Here is a 20,306-nt window from a genome sequence, read left to right as displayed (position 1 = left end):
GCAGTCCTTCTCATAGGTTATAGTTTAAAATGGTCAGCTGGTTGGACCCTATATCTCCACTGAAGGGTAATGCTTCAGAATACCAAGACCGTTTTGGACAGTGTTGTCCTTCCATCTTTGTGGCAACAGTTTATGGAAAGGCCGTTTTCTATTCCAACACGACACCCCCACCACCAGTGCACCAAGCAAGGACTATAAAGACATGGTTCGATGAGTTCGATGTGGAAGAACATGACTGTCCCGCGCTGAGGCTTGACCCTCAACCCCTTCAAGCTCCTTTGGGAAGATCTGGAACGGAGATTGCGAGAGTGGAAGGTGGAGGGGTCTGCAGATGTCACGTCTAACATCAGTGCCTGACCTCATAAATGCTCTTCAGAATGAACGGGCACAAATTCCCATAGGAACACTTTAAAGAAGAAGAGTGGAAGCTGCAAAAGGACTGACGCATATTATACTAAGATATATGTTTTATCAAACATAAGGTTAGGAGAAAAATAATGATAATACAACTCTGCTAGCAGCAGCATTAGTCTTGTACCTGTAGTAACAAAGGAACACCTGCCCTGGAGAAGAATGGTTCTTTTATTAATTTCCATCCCAAACTATTTAGGAGCAAATCAGGATCACTTAGAGGGAATTTAGATGTACAAAAGACACCAGGCCATTAGTGGGAAACATGCCAAGAATTTTACATTGCTAGCTGTGCAATAAGAAACAACAAATAAGCCCCAGGTGGACGACGACATTCCTGACATGTCCCAGAAATGGTGCATAACCGAAGAAACTTCAGTTTTTGTCTTAAATTGACACTCACACCTGAAAACAGACGCGAGGAATGTCCTCACGCTACACATTCACAGTATTTGATGAAAAAACAGCGATGCTCTCCTTTGTCTCTATGACAACACCTCTCCGCCTGGGCTCCGCTTCTTCATCCTATACTTTCTACAGGGGGTTTTGTTTCGGTACACATACACAATAGCGCTGCTTTGTATGTCTTGCAAAGAGGAAAATGGCTGTTGCAGCAAGCGAAAATTGCTTTTCGCTGTGTTTATTTAGATATAATGGCACATTGTATACTTGGAGGTCTGTAATCTGTAGCAAAGTGCAGGTTCATATATACGGGTGCATATATATCCAGACATGAGTGAACATGTGTTGATTGATTTCTCAAATAAAGCGTGTATCAAGTGTCAACTCAGTATTTTACACAGAAGAGTGACAACAACCTGTGAAAAATATCCCAGACATCTGAAATGCATTACAGTTAATGGCCTATATGTAACATAAGTACTGCCACTCACAGATCACCTAGGCTTAGAGAACGCCACAATACTTACGCATACTCACATCCAATCCTTTTATTTTAACTTCCTGACTGAGGATCTCGTATCAAATTTCAAAAACCTGATGATTTGCAAACAAAACCTGAAAAAAATCTGATGAAAAGCATAAAGGTAGACATTTTTCTTTGGGGTAGTGTGATGCTTGAGTAAAGTGTTCAAGACACTTGGTCTTATCACACTTGGTCTTATGACATATCCATCAACAAAGATCACAGGTCAAGTTAAACCAAAAGAATGCTGCGTCCCTCTCGCTGGTATCGTGTTTAAATTTGTAGCCGACAGAATTAATGCAGAGACGGAGGGCTGAGTTTCCTTTCTCAGTGTCTAATGCTTACTCATACAGAGTATTTACTTCGACCCAGACGGCTTTCACGCTGTACTGCTCTCAGACAAGAAAATAAATCTATTCATTGTTCGACTGGGTGAAGCCTGGATGAGTTTAAACGTTAAGCTAAAATGCTCACAGTGGCAATGTTGCCATGGGTTCAGAAGGAATAATATTCACCGTGTCTGTCATCTTCGTCCACGATGTCCGGTGCAGATCCAGACATTTTAAATAATCATTGGATCGGTGTCTTATCTTTTGTAGCCTTTCCCGTAAAGCAGAACCACGTCCCTCCCTGTAGCACAGGGGTCATAGGTCAGTTGGAGGGAGATGAAAAACAAAGCGAGTTCTCCTCCTTTTCTGAATACACAGGCATGAAACTCGGTTTGTTCTTCTCCCTCCTAGGGATAGACGGAGACATTCCAGGCATTTTGAAATATTAGTTATAGCAAGAACCTTATCTCTGTAGCATAAAAACTTTCTCTTCAAAGCTGCCAAAAGGAAAACAAAGAAGGAGAAGAAGAATTTGTTGTTGATGGTTGAAGGGAGGGGCCTCTGTGGATCATTCCACAGATCACTTTGGCGTCTAGTAAGTTTGGAGGCCAGGTCAACACCTTGTGCTGTTCTCAAGTGTTTTGTGTGAGTGTCTGTGTCAGGCTGCATCAAGGAGTGGTGTTGTTATCGGGTGGGGGTGTCTGGTGTGGCCTAGGTGGGTGCTCCATGTCCACACAAATGAAAGCCAGGTCCAAAAGTTTCCCAGCAGAACACTGAATTGTCACAAGATGGTTTAAATGTTATTCACTTCTCCTGTCAGTGGTTTTAATGTTGTGGCTGATCGGTGTACATCCATATTTATTATTCGAGTGTTTTGCATTGGGAGCTTTACAATCGGTACAAAAGTGACATTTTAAGATTGCTTGTTTTCTCCAACCAAGTGTCAAAACACTAGATATCTAGTATCCAATGACACTATGTCTTCTTTCTGGAGTGAAAACAAGCTAACAGCAAACAAGCTGTTGTTCTGCAGATAACAATCTTGTAGAAGGAAAAACAAACTGAACATCATTACCATCGCTGGTGTCTTCACATGACAACAAGTATTTTAACCAGATGGGTCGTCTTCTGTGAGCTCGCGCCAACACTCTGCCCTGACATGTCACAGTCCGCCTTCTTGTCAGCTCGTCACTCCGCTGCCCCTTCTCCCCGGTCCCAAACCACCGGACTCGCCTCTCATTTGGTCATCGTCTTCCTCACCCCCCCCCATTTCTCATTTTCTGTCCTTCACAAAGGTTTTTCTCTCCCTCGTTTTTCACCCTGGGTGTCTTTTTGGCAGTCGGCGCCGCCTGATCTTAAATCCCCACGGAGCGCGCCATGCCTCCCCGGCATCTGACAGCAAACCTACACCCACCCCTACTAGGAGATACTGACAGTTAAAGGGATAACAAGAGGGGGGAAGGTTTTTACTTCCTGGTTATTATCGCTCAGCCATCTCAACAGGTGAGCAGCCGATGTTGTCACCGTGAGACATCACACGAGAACCAGAGCAGCAGAGTCTGAGGGCATGCACGCCCTCTCGGTGTCCGTGGACGGCGGTGTCTGTAATGGAGGTCTTCTAGTTGCGTCAGTTTTAGTCTTTAGTGGTTGGCAGGCATCTGCAGATGCCTGCACTTTTTAATCGAGTGTAGCATCAAGTCAATTAAACTTCTGGGGTATTGATCTTGTCAGGTAAGTAGCAGAGGGGTTTGCTAATCAGTTTCAGCTGCTAAGGAGTTAATGGAATTAACTTCAGGTGCACTAGATCGGCAACAATAGCCCTATTCGCACAGGATTAGTTTTACCTGAGGATGTCCTGTGATTTATAAATTACCCCCATGTCTGTGTTTCATGTGGCGCATTCACACGGGATAAACAAACTCTGTTTTACTGAAATTTATGTTCTGTTTTTGTGGCTCTGCTACTTTCCGTTCCACTCCACTGCATGTCAGAGACTGTTTTAATTACCTTGCAAATTATGATAAAAAATATATTTTTGATACTATTTATATGGCAGTATTTAAATCAGCTTGCAGATTTGCAGATGAGCACGTTTTTGGTTGATTTAATGGCTTCGTCCCTGGTCTAAACGGGCGAATGATTCAGCGACATCTCGACTTTGCGCCCTAACATCTGTCCAGACTTTGAATTATAGCAAAGTGGCAGAAAAAAGCCACAAATCAAACAAAAATTGCGAATTATGGAATTATGGTAGGTAATTTGTGGTGTAATTTTTACTTTACAAATCAAGAACATAGACAGTTTGCTCAGGATTAAGATCACAAACCACCTCTGTGATTATTAGAAATTACCGGAGGTCCCCAAATAGAACTGGTCCTGTGCAAATAGGGTGTAATGAGTCAACCTCCTCATATTTATGACCGTTTTTCACTTGTTTTGCATCTAGTAGGTGTAGTAGTAGTAGGTGTCAGTAGTGGTAGCACTATAGAGGCTACACAGGCAGTCCAACACCTACAGGAAGCCACATCAACATCAGTACGAGCCATTGCAAGAAGGTTTGCTGCGTCTCCCAGCACGTTCTCAAGAGCATGGTTGGACTGTAGAAGGTCCTCAACCCATTACCAGGACTGGTATCTGCTCCTTTGTGCAAGGTCATTTCAATCAAACAGTGTGGCATCCTTTCATTCTTAACACATTACCTAGTCCTGATGGATTTTCAAAGTGTTCCTTTAATTTTTAAAGCAGTGTCTTTCATTTGGAAATGTAAGGTAACCCTGCATGTGACTTTTTCTAACCAAAAGCAACCAAAAGCTTCTGTGTGCCTGAATCTTACCAAATAGCCACTGGAAGCCAGAGAAAAAGGTCTCCTGTTTCCTCAGCTAGACTTTTATCGGCCTTTATACTTGCGGGTGGTGTTCCTTCATATGAAGTGACTTCAGTGTCACTGCCTAATCTTCTTCAAAAAAATCCAACAAGTCCAGCCGCCTTTTTATTCCAGCTTTGGAGTCACAGCCTTATGAAATACGTGATTTTCAAAGTGAGCAGGTTTTTTATATTGCCTCCTTTTACAAGCAACAACTTATTAGGTTTTCATACACCCTGTGTAACCGGTGGGCTTCTGCGTTGTGTTGTGTTATTCAAGACTCGACACAACGCTAGCCCTTGGACGTGACCTTGGTTTATTCTGGTGGATTGGAGAATCAATACAACAACAAGAAAAAGGATCATGTCATTTAGTTTCCCACTCCTGGTCCCATGTGAATAAAGCAAATACAAAAACGAGAGGAAAGTCAGCCCAACAAGCAGCAATGTTTAATTATTTAGAGGGGGACGAAAAGAATATAGTGGGGCTACCACAGAAGAAGAAATATCCGAGGAGAAGCTCTGAGCCTAAAGTGAAAGCAGCTTCTAATGTTTTAATAGCCAGGTATAAGCTACATAAACATTTGATTTATGTTCAAATTATACTTCAGTGAACCAGTAAATGTTTCATGTGAATTTAAAATTAGGGATGTTTTTTTAAGTAAGTACAGGGCTAGATCGCCAATATTGTAGTAACGTAATTTCACATTCAGTTCACTGATTTTAATTTTATGAAACACAGGAGAAATATTGTGGGCAAATAAACCTGTTTCCATTAACTAATAACAACATAAAACAATATAACAGTATAAAAGTTAAACATTTCCCCTTTTACTACACACAATTGTTTTAGAAAAAAAGGTTATTAGTACAATAATAAAAAGAGAAAAAGGAACCATATAACAAACATATAGATATAATAATGTAAAGAAAAGCGACAACGTAATAATAAATATAAAACTTGCTCAGAGAGGGGATGTTGGCTCATTCATTTTCCACCAAAGATGTGGTTCTGTCTTCCGAGTACCAACGTATTTCAATAACAGCATCAGTTCCGGCTGCGTGATCCCAGGATTTGTGTGTCATATTCAACCTTTTGCTACAGGTGGGAATAGATGCGCACAGACTTGGAGAGAAGCTGCACGAACTCTGCGACGAGTAATTTACTGGACGCATAGAAGAGAAACAGCAACTAAAGTATTGATCTCATCACGCTAGTATCGATCTGATACCGGCCACGGTATCGATACTATCGATATTTAGGTCGCCCTATTTAAAATATAATTCACGGTGTATCTTAAAAGTTGTGGCCATGGAAAAGAACAGTTTAACCAGCTTCATCCAAACCTTTATTCAAACTTTAATGTGAGGTGGCAACCCCTTGAAATGATGGTACCAATCATCCCAATCATTTCCTTTAAATAACTTTGTGCGTCGCTAAATGGCGAAGTCTGCACTTTCACCGGGTTTAATGGGTTTAAATGAAAGTGTTTGGCTAATAATGTCACGGCTCGCCTTTGTTTTCCCCTTTCCGCGTCAGTTTGGCTAACCTGCGGATATTATTTACCACCCGTTTGATCGCTCGACAGCTTGTTTTTTTTTTTTGGTTTTTTTTTTTTGCCCCGTCTGACTTATTTTTAGGAGTGTTGTTGCATTCCCAGAGCTTACACTTTGGGAGCTCCTGGTGATATGAAATTATAAACTGTGGGAGACAGCAATACATACTGCTGCCTCCTCCTCCTCCTCCTCCTCCTCCTCCTCCTCCTTCCCTCACAGAAATGCAAAACATAGTCTGCACTGATTATCACCAGAATTGTCTCATTATCCGAGAGCTGATTTATTCAAATATGTGAATAATACATACACATGAACTCAAATTGAGGCCTTAATGTGTGGAAGAGACATTTCTTTTTGCAATTAACCAAGGTAAATGTATGGATAGTTGCACTTATAGTGGAACATACCAACAAATTCATTTTAGATTAACTCTGGCATTTGGCTTTGGAGCACGAAAGAAACATAAAAAGTCCACCTGCCAGACTGCCAGCTTTTATTCCGCACGGGCTCGACGCTGCAGACTTCTGAAAGCAAGACAACCTGCTTCGGATGAAACCGCTCAAAGGGTTCACAGTAATTCTCTGCTGTAATCATTATTCTGGCCACCTTGATTTCATTTTCCCACCGACTTTATTAAAGCAGCAAAGAGCAGGGGCTGCCAGAAATATTATTCCACCGTTTTTTTTTTCCCCACCCTCATTTGCATAAAACGCAACAGGGTGCTTTTCTCGCCATATGGGTCTCGGCAGAGCTCTCCTGCATATTTCTGATGTGGAAAGCGGAGGTATGCAGATGGAATCGCGCAAGTAATTCACTCAGATGGACACAAGTGTTAATTAAATGCAGCTCAGATGAATTGCAGCATCATGGCGGCATTGTTGAGATGTGCCACTTCGATAGCGAGCGAGCTAGTTGGCGAGGAAATTACACGTTGTAGTGATTAAAGAGATAAATTAGTTTTTTTTAAAGTAAGAATCTAAAGGAGATGTCTAATTTAGAGGATCTCTGCTCTCGTTCTGTCCTTGATCAGATGTAACTTTTCACTTTAAGGTGTCACTGCAATTAGTGGCTCTGCAACGTGGCGGGAGTGGGCGGACGAATGTCACATTTTCTTTTCTCCGCTCATCTCATCAGAAAGTGTAAGCCACCTAGGAAATGGTTCTTTCAACTCACAGTTTTGTGTTTTGCAAAAGTAAAAAAAAACAAGAAGGCGTGACCCGAAGATCTCCTCGTCTCACCTCGCAGATTATTAGCGAGGTAAACCGTCGTCGTGATCTCTTAATTAACATGTTAGTCAAACCTGAGATGCAGCTGATCTTTAACAATCACACAGAAACATTATAACTAGAGCAGAGGTACTGCAGGGGGACTGCAAAATATTTGTTTGATGAGACAGTTTTATATATTTTTTTATTTTCTCCCACACATTAACATGAGTCCAACATGTTTTAGTAAAGGGATAAATGGAGGCAGAAGACGTTATGTATCATTGCGCACCTTCACACAGAGCACCACACTAGCCCAGACCTGTCAATCTAAGTCTCCTGTACACAGTAGGCCCCGCCCCCATTGCTGCTGAGCCAATCACGAGGCCACATATTAAACACCTGCAATTGGCAAAGATCCTATTTAGTCTGCAGGTGAAATCCAATATAAGAGGAGCTAACCGTGCAATTATGACAGGTGTGTTTATCTTTACGGCAGTTGCATAATAATATTAATAATATTTCAACCTGTGTATCATTTGAATAGCTTAATACTGAATGCAAAATATAGAGGGTATGCACATGACGTGGTTACGGTCACTGAGTGGCAAAAAGTGACAGCTGATCATGGAGATTAGTTTGAATCATAGGCTTTAAGGCATCTAAATTGATGAAGTGAAGAGCTGTTGTGCAATTGACTGAACCAACAGATTTGAGATACATTTTTACAGATATCTGCCAAAGAAAAAAGAAGTAAATGTATCACTGCATTAAAAGAAACAACTGGAATCCAGGCACAGAAACCTGGTGTTGTGGTTCACATTTAGTGTCAGATAATATTAATTTATGCTGTATTTTTTGATGAAGTCAAACCTTAAGTTTGTTGATGTTGTTGTTTTGTCGTAGTTACGGCCGGCAGTAACTATTTCAGTTCCAACAATGAACAAGAATAAACTGAAAACTTGTGATCATTCCTCGTCATCCTTTTAACGCTACAGTGTTGTATGGTTACTTCTCAGTAAAGCTCTTGGTGTCAGTATCTTTTATTTAGTTACATTTATTGTAACTAAAATGAACTATAACTAACTCAAACTAAATGAAACTCAGGCTAGTCCACAACAATCGTATGGATCATTGTTGAGTCTAATTGTCTTTAATTTGATCTGATAATCTACATTTTTCCCGTTCTCACTGTATTTACTGCTACATTTCACCATGTTTTTTTCCACTCAGGGGGCGTGGCCCCGAGCGGCAGTGACATCAATACATACCCTCTATTTATAAATAGCACAAGGCCGAGTTTAATATAGAACACATATGTCAGGTAGGGGGTCCCTACTGGATCTCTCCGTCAGTTTACGGGGTCATTCGTCCTTTTAAGACCCCAGAACTAGATGCACGTGTTTGAATAAGAAATCAGAAAGTGATGAGTAATTTAATCACGACAATGTGTCACGTGGAATTGCCTCAATGGCACAAGAAAAAAAAGAAGAAAATTAAAAAGCGCTGGTGTTCCTGTTTACTCCGCACGGAGAACCCAGTGCGAAGAAAATACCTGAGATGTGACACAAACACGCCGTGATTTCTGTCTGTAAGTGATGCATCGTGATGTGCGATTCGAGGCTGGATCAAAGGACGACTCAACTATTCACACCTTCGCTGATTTCTCTTGACACTTGACAAGGCACCCACCTCGCTCTTCTTCTGTCTTTCGCGTATTCTCCAAGTTTCTCTCTTCTGTAACTTTTCATATGCTGAGTGGAAAAAGGCGTCTGAATGTCGGCTTTAACAACTGTGGAGTTGAAAGTCCCCCCTTCCCCCAGCTCCCTCCTCCCTCCTCCCTCTCCCTTCCCCTTCGCCGCCTGCCGTCACTGACAGCCGTTTTCTAAACCAAAATTGGGAATCCTCTCCCTTCTCCCCACATTCATTTTCACTTTTCCCTCAGCGAACGTCTACAAATCATTCGGGGGGAGAGGATAAAGGCAAGCATGCAGGGAGATGAATGGTTTAATTTAGATTCAAATTGCATAAAGTGGGCTAATCGGAATAGCTGACAAAAGCTCTATGACGGCGAAGTGATAACCTGCAGGCTGCTTCCTTATTGCAGGAGATGGGAGTGAAGTGCCGGGCTGGTGTACAGGTCTAATTGCGTGAGTCAGTGTAGGGAGCAGGAGACTGACACGGGAGGACAAACTCCTGTGGATTTTAACGGCTGTTACTTTGCATGATAAGTCAGAACTCTCTCTTTTTTTTTTCATCACTTTTAAAAGTCACATTTTCATGGATAGAGTACTTTGCTCTCCTGTCTCTCTCAGGCTCGTGTCAACTGGAGACGCAAGTGAAACAATATTTCTTTGTCTCCTCGTCTGTTTGCATTTTATCTGTTCATAGTTTGATTAAATGTAGTAGTTTCATCTGGATCTTTTGACCCAGCCTTCACCGTCTCACCTGTTTTCACGATGCTTCACTAAACCATCTGTTGATACTTAGAAACCCAATGTTGTCGCCTAATTTGACATCTCAATGAAGTACGTCATCACGTACACGTCATTCTAACCTCTGAGGATACAATAGTGATCCACCGTTTTTATCTCAGAATTCATTTCTGCATGCGAGCACACCTGAGGTAAATTATGTATATTCACATGCTTGTTTGCCTCCTGGAGCCTCATGTACAAAGACTTTCATGGATTTCCTACTAAAAATGGACGTACGCTTAAAACCAGAAAACGCTGCTCAACCAAAAATGCTGATGTATGAAGAACCTGTGCACACACATGAATCCAAGCACTTTTCCCAATGGCGGTTGGCAAACAACTGTTAGGGGCATTACTGCCACCATCTGGACTGGAGTGTGAAGCAGTTAAATTCTATCCATAATCTCTGTGCAAGAACCTAAAAATAACCATATAAACCAAACCCCCATTTAAATACGCCAACCATGAAGACTGAAGTGGGGGATGTCAGTATTTAAATCAGCCCCGATTTACACATTAATCATTAATGTGATTTAATAACTTGCATAGTTCAGCGACATCCCCACTTTGCTCCCAAACATCTTGTCCCAACTTTGATTGACTGCACATCCTTCATAATTCTTAAGCGACAAGAAATGACGAAGATGCTAATTCACGCTGGATTAGTTTTATCTCAGGACCTCTGTGCTATGAGAACTATTTACGGCGCAATCATGACTTTACAAATTATGGACACGGCCGACTTGTGCAGGATTAAGATCACAGACGTCCACTGACATTACACAGATGTGTGTGACACTGTCAATGACATGAGGTCAGAATCAGAAAAGTGCGCACAAGCTAAATGGAAAATGAAGTGGTCCCATATCAAGTTGGATAATAACAAGGTAGCCAACACAGTGTTATTACAGTTTCTCAGCATCACCTCTAAGTGTCGCCAAAGGATCAACAGCTGTAGATACGCGCGTACGTAGCCGATGAAGTCTGCGTGAGTGATTTCACTGTTGGTGCATCTGAACTCTGCGGTGAGGAAAAACTGTGAAAAAGGCCGCATGCAACGTTTTTGATCACGCGCACCCTTTGTACATGAAGCCCCAGGTCTTTTTTTTTTTTTTTTTTTTTTTCAAGAAGCAAGTTCAAGTGGAGCCAATTTGGAACCGGACTAACAATACAGGCCCAATTACACATTCACCCGGGTCTCCAGTAAATTGACACATCACTCCTGCTGACATTTAACCGTTGTGAAATTACAGGATGTGGTCTGTAATGGATTTGGATCTTCTGCAGGGAAAAAGCCAAAGGTCTCCTCCAATGTGGGGTGGGAGGGGTCGGGGGGGGTCACGGGAGAATTGAAGGGGGGATGAAAAACAAAGTGATTTTGGACCAGTTCTCCTCCTTTTCTGAATACACAGGCATGAAACTCGGTTTGTACTTCCCCCTCCTAGGGATAGACGGAGACGTTCTAGGCATTTTTAAAATGAAGGGATCGGTATCAAGCTTCAGCCAAGTCTTTATTTTTGTAGCCAGCACAGTGTCTCTGTAGCATAAAAACATCTTCTTCTTCTTCTTCTTTAGAGCTGCCAAAAGGAAAAGAAAGAAGACGACTTTGTTGTTAGTGGCCAACACCTTGTACTGTTCTGCATGTTTTTATGAGTTGTTCCTAAAGTGTTTTTGTGTGTCTGTGTCAGTAGCTGTGTTTCCATTAGTTTTTTCGCTAAATAAAACCACAGAATACAGAGGCATGAAACTCGGTTTGTACTTCCGACCTCCCAGGGATAGACGGAGACGGTCCAGGCATTTTTAAAATGGTACCAAGCTTCAGCCAAGTCTTCTATTTTGTAGCCAGAACCATGTCTCAGTCGCATAAAAACATCTTCTTCTTCTTCAGAGCTGCCAAAAGGAAAACAGAGAAGAAGAATTTGTTGTTTGTGGGGGGTCTTTGGGTCTTATGTGTTGAGGGGACGGTCCTCTGTGGATCATCCCACAGATATTTGATCAGTCTGGGATCTAATGAATTTGGAGGCAAGGTCAACACCTTGTACTGTTCTTCATGATTTTATGAGTTGTTCCTAAAGTGTTTTTGTGTGTCTGTGTCAGTGGCTGCATTTCCATTAGTTTTTACGCTAAATAAAAGTGACATTTCTTAAAGTACGCGTTTCCATTGAAAGGTGTTTTTTCAAATGAGCTCTCATCTCTTGATATCCCATAATGAAGAAGATGGACTTCAAATGAACTGGTCACATGATGACCTGCATCATCTCCGGTGACTCCGGCGATGGGGAATTGCAGAAAAAGTTTTTTACACTTTTATATCAATATGTCTGATAAACCACCTGACCAGAGCGTAAAAGTGTTTTAGCTTTAGATATTTGAGAGGTTTATTTCAAAATGTAGGTGTTTCCATTACCAGATTTTTGTTGCAATATTTATAGGGGTAATGGAAACGTAGCAAGTGTCCGGATGCATCTTGCTGCCATCAAGGAGTGTCATTGCTATGGGGTGGGGGGTGTCTGGTCTGGTCTAGTGGGGTGCTACATGAACATCTGGCCTAGTATTTGAATCCACGGAGAACCAACAAGTTTTTTGTTACTCTGGAAGCCATTCAAATCCATCCTTAGTCTGTCTCTCTTTGGGTTGTCTGGGCTGGTTGACTGAGCTGGTATCATCTACCTATGAGGTTGTTTTCAAGATGGATAAGAGGCTTCTTAATTTCAAGCAACATCATTAGAACCACGAGTGAAGTGCATAATATGATATGAGATAAGAAGGTGAAGAAATTAGATTGTTGCAGCAGCAAAGGCTCAATTTTAGCGAGATGACATTCATCCACCCTGTGGAGTAACAAGCTGTAAAATCACCGGGGATGTTATCCAAACATCCAAAGACTGCACCGACTATAAGGTGGTGCAGTACTTTATTGTGAAGTTGGACAGCGTGAGTGAATTAGTGTCTTCTTTTTCCCCCCGAGCATAATATGTGGTTCACTTTGGAGAAGTTAAAAGTTGACCAAACTAAAAGGACGAAGAAAGGAGTTAATGGCCGATAAGGTCTTATCTGACTGAGAAGTTTGTGCTGATCATTTACTGGAGGCTAATTAACAGTGTGTGGATTATTTTTCTAATGAAGGACAACATGCTTTTGGTTGCCAATTATCCCCACAAAGTCACCTCATGTTATCCCTGGCTGCAGTGATGAAAAAAAAAAAAAAAAAAAAGTTACAGCGTTAGTTAGGATCATGCAGATGTGATGGACGGATGTGGACAAATTTTGATCTTCAGAAGTTAACCTCCTCCCAGAGCCACAGAGCCAGGTGAAGACCTATTAAAATATGTGCGTGGCCACCCATTAAAAGTGAGCCACGTCTGTGATGTAGAAAAACCTGAGTAAATCCCCAAGAGAGCTGCACGATCCACTTAGGCCTCTACTTCTGTGTAAATACAGGTCGGTGAAAGGGTCGGTGGACTCGTTCACAGGTGATAATATGCAACAGAAATTCATAGAAGTGGGTCTAGAACACACTGTGTGACAAGCTGACAATGAAGAATAGCAGTACAAGCTTAATTATACGAAAATCAATTCTGAAATGACGGGTCTCTCCAAAGGAAGCAAGCTGACAAACAGAAGCCAGTGATTATGGAAAATTATTGGTGACTTGTGATTTGACAAAAAAAAAAAAAAAAATCTAACTCATTTAAAAGCTTGTTGTTAAAGTAATTTACAAGCTCCTGCAGAAAAGCGGGAATGAAACCACAGCCAGCTGTGGGTGTTTATGTGGAACCACCCACTCTCAGTCCGTAGAGCCAATTCATTAAGCCTTGATCCCATCACTCCTGACACGATCTGAGCCTCAGATGGCTGAGCAGGTTTCATGTCCTCAGGATGCATCATTTGAAATTCCTTCAAAAACAAATCGCGTGTCCAAAAAAAATAATGAGCATTTGAAAACCTGGCTGGAGAAAAAACATAATTGGATCTTGCATTCAATTTTATGCATGTATTCAATGATAATGCATTATTATAACAGATAGGTTTGAAAGTTCAAGTCAGACACTCGTATGAAGTCAAGTACACCGACCCGCCACAACATTATGACCACTGACAGGAGAAGGGAATAACGTCTTGTGAGTTCAGTTCAGTGTTCTGCTGGGAAACTTTTGGACCTGCCATTCATTTGTGTCGATCGATACGTACCTCCCACCCACATCAGACCAGACACCCCCACCCCATGTCAATGACACTCCTGGATGGTTTACAGCAGCCGTCCCCAGCAGGATTCAGCCTGACACAGACACACACACAAAAACACTTTAGTAACAGCTAAAAAAAAAAAGACATGTTTACACAAATCCGATTTTTGGGTGAAACCACTTGCATGGTTCTGCCCCACTCTCACCCCTCGCCCCCTGATCCTCTAGCCCCTGATGTCTCATAAGGACAACATCAGTGGTGGACTACAGGTTTGTGATGCTTCTGCATCAGATATTGACCCTTGTTGGGTGGCTAGGGCCAATATATACTACGATGAGCTAAAAAGGATTACGGACTGTATGGCGTTCAAGGTTGATGCACATGCTCCGCCTCCTCTTCTTCTTCTTTTTTTTCATTGCGACACATAGGCCTGGGATATGTAGTACAGCCTTTCTACAACTAGATGCGGTTTCGCAATGGATCAACATTTATTTATAGAAATACTTGACGCGATGCCAAGGAAAACACGATCGTTTTCGTGGCTGATGAACAACACAAGGTGTCGACTTGGCTTCCAAGTTCACTAGATCCCAAACTGAAAAATTAAATAATTAAAATTGCTGTGGGATGATCCCTTCTATTTACTTAGTGTTGTTAGTTAGGGTACGATTTAATTGCATCTTAAATCTAGGTGCTTGCATAAATGTTCATACTGACATTAAATCCTAATTCTAGTGACACTGTTTTGTTGTCCTCCTGGGTGAAATGTTTCTACAATTTTAGGATGATTTATTTGATGTATGTGTGTGGTCCCCAGAGTTTACATCCAGGTTGATGAGTAGAGTTTCTGGACGTTCGTATCTACATTAACTCTACCTTAGTATTTAGTGACAGGTTAAATTGAAGGTGTGATGTATCAGTCCTAAAACCCTGTATAATGTGTCATAACTAACACTGAACATTTTCAGGCCTTATAGACATTCTGGCCAATATTCAACTTCACTGTGACATCATAGCGCTCCACACATTCGTTTAAATTAAAAGTATCTACTCTTAATTACGATATAAATCCAGTGCTTTGTGTTGTAAAAACCACATGTCAATCTTCTCCCACACACCTGCGTCCTATTCTCCACCTGTCAGCAACCTGTCTGCTTTCCTTTTCTTTCTGGCTTCGCCCTCTTTTGAACATGACACGCGGCCTCGCGCGCCCTGTATCATGATCACTTAATACCGCGGCTTAGCGTGCTTTCACACCTACGGCTTGTTTTGTGTTTGCCTTGCGGTTAGTGTTCTTTGTGGTTTGTTGAGATCAGGTTAACCAGAGGAGTTTGACAGATGCTGGAGTCCTGCCAAGTTGGACTCCTCTGCTGTGGGGATTAAAATTATTAAATGCGGCGGTTAAATGCTCATCATGCGTCTGTGAAGTTTGGTACTTTTCTGTGATTTTTTTTTTAATTTTTATTTTTTTCATACCAGACTGAATTTCATAACGCTACAGGAGCAGGTCTGAACATGTTGCATTCTGCGGTGGTGTGTGTGTTATGAGTAGGCAGAGACAATGATAACAATAATAATAATGATAATATGATGATAATACTGCCGGGAGCAGAAAGAGCTTCCCATGCAGCGGAATAATAGTAATAAAGCTTTATTTACTGATAGAGCTCCATTTGAAAAGGAAAGTTCTTTCAACATATAATAAAAATAAATAGCAAACAAAAAAATAAAAATAAAAAAATCTCAAGACAGAAAGTCAACATATACTTAGCAGAAGTCTGTGAGAAGATCTCAGGTAGATTACAGCCGATCACAGACATGGGCAGCAGCCAGACCATTCAAGGCTTTAAAAACAACCAATAAGATCGACTCCAAAGCTCAAAGGTTGGTAGACCAGAGAAGGGCAGCAAGGGGTGGTGTAAAGTGGTTGTTTTTCTCAGTCAGCTGCAGCCTTTGGATATATTACGTGCTGGTACTAGAATAAAGTGTTTTGCTATAGTGGAATATGTAAGAGACAAAAGCATGTACGGCCCCTTTTAAGTCTTAAGGCTCATTTAAGGTAAAAAATGATTCATTGGGTTAGACAGACTTGTTCATGGCTCAGTCTGTACAAACACCTTCCAAACCTCCAGCTTCTTCAGAAACGCTAGTCGGTGCCGTGTCTTGTTTCTTCTTCCTGCTTCTTCCAATTTATGCTTCACTTTCAACGATGGCGACTGAAACTTAAAGATAACCTCCCCCGTTAATCTTTCCTCAATGTGTTCCATCTTTATTGATCTAAAACTATCAGTTCGAACATTGCGTTAATGGAGACGAAGCCGGAAATACTGAAGCAGAAATACGCTACTACGAAGCAGACCAGTCACAGCTCAGTGGACACTGTAGTTACATTTCTGGGGAGGTGCACGTCATGAAACATGTCTTGCAGCTGAAATGCATTTTTCTCTTTACTTCACTTTTTCATACAACTTTCAAGTTGCTCTGAAACCATTTTTAAATTACTTTTATTAACTTCTATTAATTGCTGTGATCCTCTTCTTGTGTTTATGTCCCCCAGAGCCAAGAAAAAGACCAAGCCCTTAAACCTTAAGATCCACAGCAGCGTGGGCAGCTGTGAGAACCTGCCCACGCAGCGCTCGCCCCTCCACACCGAACGATCACTGCGCTCCTTCTTCTTCCCCTCTTTCATCCCATCGACGCCTCCCGTCCACGTCGAAACGCCCTCTGCAAGTAAGTGAACTCATCTTTCTTTAATCAGCTCTCACTCAAGCTTTTATGAAATGAGAAGGGGGAAAAAAATGATGCCTTTAATATATCTCTTTCATATTCTAATCCCTTATGACATCCTGCTGTTTAGTTCAGTGGCGAAGCTTCATTCCTCCGATATCATACTTCTCTCGTGCAGGTCAACTATTTCACTCTAGGGTTGGAAGCTGCACTTAAATTGGAGATTATGTGCATTTTAACAGCAAAATTAGTCTATATTATATGTCCAGGGATTGAATCTTGTGCAATGAATCTCCAAAATTGTCTCTGCAACAGTTTGGTGTGTTTTTACCAATGTAATTATTCTCGTTAAAAAAAATACTTAAGTACAACTTTGTTGGAAAATGCAACAAATGAAGAAGCAGGCCGCGCCATAATGGCCGGAGGTGGTGTGCTGCTGCACACGGGCAGCCTTATTGGCCTGATACATTATGGGCATACTGCGGAAGCCATTAGACCGAGGAGGAGATGGGGAAAGGCAGAGAAACAGAAAGTAATGGGAGTCCTGTCAATGAAAGGGCTGATGAATGGTTGTAACTTAGTGTGGGGAACGGTTGCAGACCTGGACGAAACGTTACGTGGGGCACAGCCGTGCATATTTGTTGGTGGAGACATGACATGGAATAATCACGCGTTATATGCATGAGAGGACGGAAAGAAAACAACAAGTCCTTTTACCACAGAAGACAGATGTGATGAACGGGGTTGACGTGGTCTCACTCGCTAATGCACCACGTGACCTGAAAGCAGCAACACAATTACACATGTGCATGGCAGAAGGTTTTTTAGAATAGAGTCAAATTAGTGGCTTTTAATTAGTCTGTTAATACGTCATTTACTGATCCGCTGTAATAAATCATTAACTATGACTGTGAAGACTGGTTCAAAAAATAAATCTCAACATTTCCAAAAAGCAAATAGCTGTTTAATTAAATGAACAGCTAGTCCATTGGAGGGTCGCAGTGGGGTTGGAGTCTGTCCCAGCTGTCATCAAACGAGAGGTTTTTGTCCACCCTGGACAGGTCTCCAGTCCCAATTTACAATCACCAATGAACCTAACGAGCATGACTTTGGAGGGTGGAGGAAGCTGAGAACATGCAAACCCAAACTTATTGCTGTGAGGCCCTAGTATTACCACCCTAATAGTAAATATTAATATTAAATATTAATTTACAGTTAAAAATATATTGGGATGTACAACTATCAGCCACCCCATAGCAATGACACTCCTCTCCAGATTCACTAGATCCCAAACTGACCAGGAATCTGTGGGATGATCCACAGAGGCTCCTTCCCTCAAAAGAGACTTACACAATATTTGGAAGGTGGTCATAATGTTATGCCTGATGGGTATAACGTAAAGCAATTTATTTATTATAACTATTAACACAACTATTAGTTACCACCTGTAGGAGTTCCTTACAGAGGAAGCCTCTCGCTTTATATCTTCTAGTTTATAAAGACGCCCGAGCTTCATCCTCAGCATTTTGAACCTGTCACAGAAATAATTTGCTTAATTTGGATTATAGTACACCCGCTTTTTTTTTTTTTTTTTTTTTTTCAGGTGTCTGACATTTCGTGTTCAGTTTTCTGTTTAGTCATTTGTCCAAACAAAGCTGCTGTCACTCAGGCGTCACAGCTGGTGTCGCCGCTGAGACAGAAAAGTGCCGCGCCACATTAAACTTGACATTTTGATGAAATTCATGCGTCACCTGCGTCGTCTTTAACCAAAGTTTCATTTCTTCTTTTGGGGAGCGGCGTATTGTATACAATGCTGTGGTCTGGCTGTCAGAGCTTCAGCGGCACGATGCTCAGGCCGACACGAAGTTTTTTATTTTCTTAATTCCTTATGACATCATCCACGAATAGTTCGTACAATCAAAACACTCTTAAAAGCTTCAGAAACACCCACAATCATCATCATCATTAACATTTATGCTGACTGTCATTGACACCTAATGGATATCCCAGCTTGTTGATGTAAGTAAATAAGTCCTGAGTAATTGCTGGAAATCTGTTTATATATATTTATTACCTGCAAATTCAACTGCGTCTTCTAGAAAACGTAATAAGCTTAAAATGTTCTTTAAAAGAACCTTGTTCATATTGTTATATCGTATTAAATGACCACATCACTTAACAGTTCATTCAGTTTTTCCGACACTAATTATAAGCGGCATCAGCTTTTAAGCAACTATTAAGCTGTTAAGTATCGAGCTGTTTTATTTTTTTACAGTCGTTCACAAGCATCAGGCAGTTTTGAGCATTTCAACACGTGTCGTCTCTGCTGCATCTGCACATGTCGGCGGCGACAATGAGACCTTTGCACGTATCTTTTACACTTAGACTTAGACTTTATTCATCCACACTAGAAATAGCTTAGTCACAGTAGCTCGATTGCACATAAAAAAATCTAATAAAATGTACAAATTTTGTACATATAAATATGCATGTGCATGACCATGGCCTGCTGTTGCACATGTTTGAAGTAAAACAATGAATATTTGAACCTGTGCATTATTTGAAAAGCTTAATATTGAATGCAAATGATAATAATAATGTATATTTATAAATAGCACTAGGCCAAGTTTAATATAAAACTACTTAATCTCTGTTACATCGATAACCAGAACAACTGGGAAAACACTGTGCATCGATTGTTTATGTGATGCTCACATTTATGTTTTCAGTCCATTTTCTTTTTGCAGTAGTTTGCAAAACGCGGACGCCCTGTTTAGCCTAATGCACGGAGAGCCGAGTGAGTGAGGGAAATTGAAAGTGAATAAGTGGAGGACCACAACCGTTGTTGGGCATAACACTGTCATAACACTGTCATGATGTATATCTGGAAATGTTTTGACCGTGTCCAAGAATCTGATCCCACTTTTGTTTTTCCTCCGGTGGAACTTTTGGATTTGCAGTTTGCAGTTGCAAGTAGTTTAAGTGGAATAAAGAATGAACAAAGACATCAAGAGAATTAAACTATGTGCGTAAGAATCCCGGTCCTGCTGTCATTTGCGGTTTTCCAGGTCCAAGTTAACAGCTTCAAGCTCCAGGCTACAGCTACACAGACGAAGAGTTCTGGGAGATTACACTTCGCCTTTTTTTACTGTTTTTTATATATATATATATTCTGCTGTACTAGAAAGTATTATTTGACACAGTGGGTATCACAGCTTGGTTCTGAGTCGTTACAGCTTCGTACACCTCTTCAGGGTTCGTTCCTCGCACGGAAATATCACCAGTGATCTCTCGCCATAATTTAGGGCAGGCTACTCCTCTAGGCACGCTCTGCAGTTTTCCCAAATACAGGTTAGAGCGTTAGAGAGACTGCGCTGTGGTAGATAGAAGAAAACGCTGAGAGGCTCTTTCTGCAATCTACCGACTGCGCTCTGTCTCCATTATCACAGGTTTATCAACATTTAATTTAAACCGTATAGCCTGCAATCACTTCAATAATGTGGCTATTACTGGAGCTAATGAAAATAGTTTGCCAGAATAATTTGTACTGTCTGAATGCATTCGAGTCAACGCACGACTTACATGGCAAACAAACGCTTAATAATGCAGAAACAGAAGAGTGAAT

At 41.3% G+C, this 20,306-nt stretch overlaps 1 protein-coding gene across 3 annotated transcripts in view; it reads left to right on the top strand.

Annotated features, from left to right (window-relative positions):
* The window catches only part of ksr2 (kinase suppressor of ras 2), a 127,378-nt gene that overhangs the window by 44,812 nt on the left and 62,260 nt on the right, over window positions 1–20,306 (top strand). For all 3 annotated transcript variants that reach the window (XM_047591088.1, XM_047591090.1, XM_047591087.1), the window contains one exon: window positions 16,512–16,684. In XM_047591088.1, coding sequence (XP_047447044.1) covers window positions 16,512–16,684 — 173 coding nt within the window. The remainder of the gene's footprint in view (window positions 1–16,511; window positions 16,685–20,306) is intronic.

The sequence above is a fragment of the Mugil cephalus genome, chromosome 8, assembly GCF_022458985.1.
Source record: "Mugil cephalus isolate CIBA_MC_2020 chromosome 8, CIBA_Mcephalus_1.1, whole genome shotgun sequence".
Classification (NCBI taxonomy): Eukaryota; Metazoa; Chordata; class Actinopteri; order Mugiliformes; family Mugilidae; genus Mugil; species Mugil cephalus.
The sequence above is the reverse complement of the archived record's forward strand: the minus strand, read 5'-3'. Positions and strand labels throughout refer to the sequence as shown.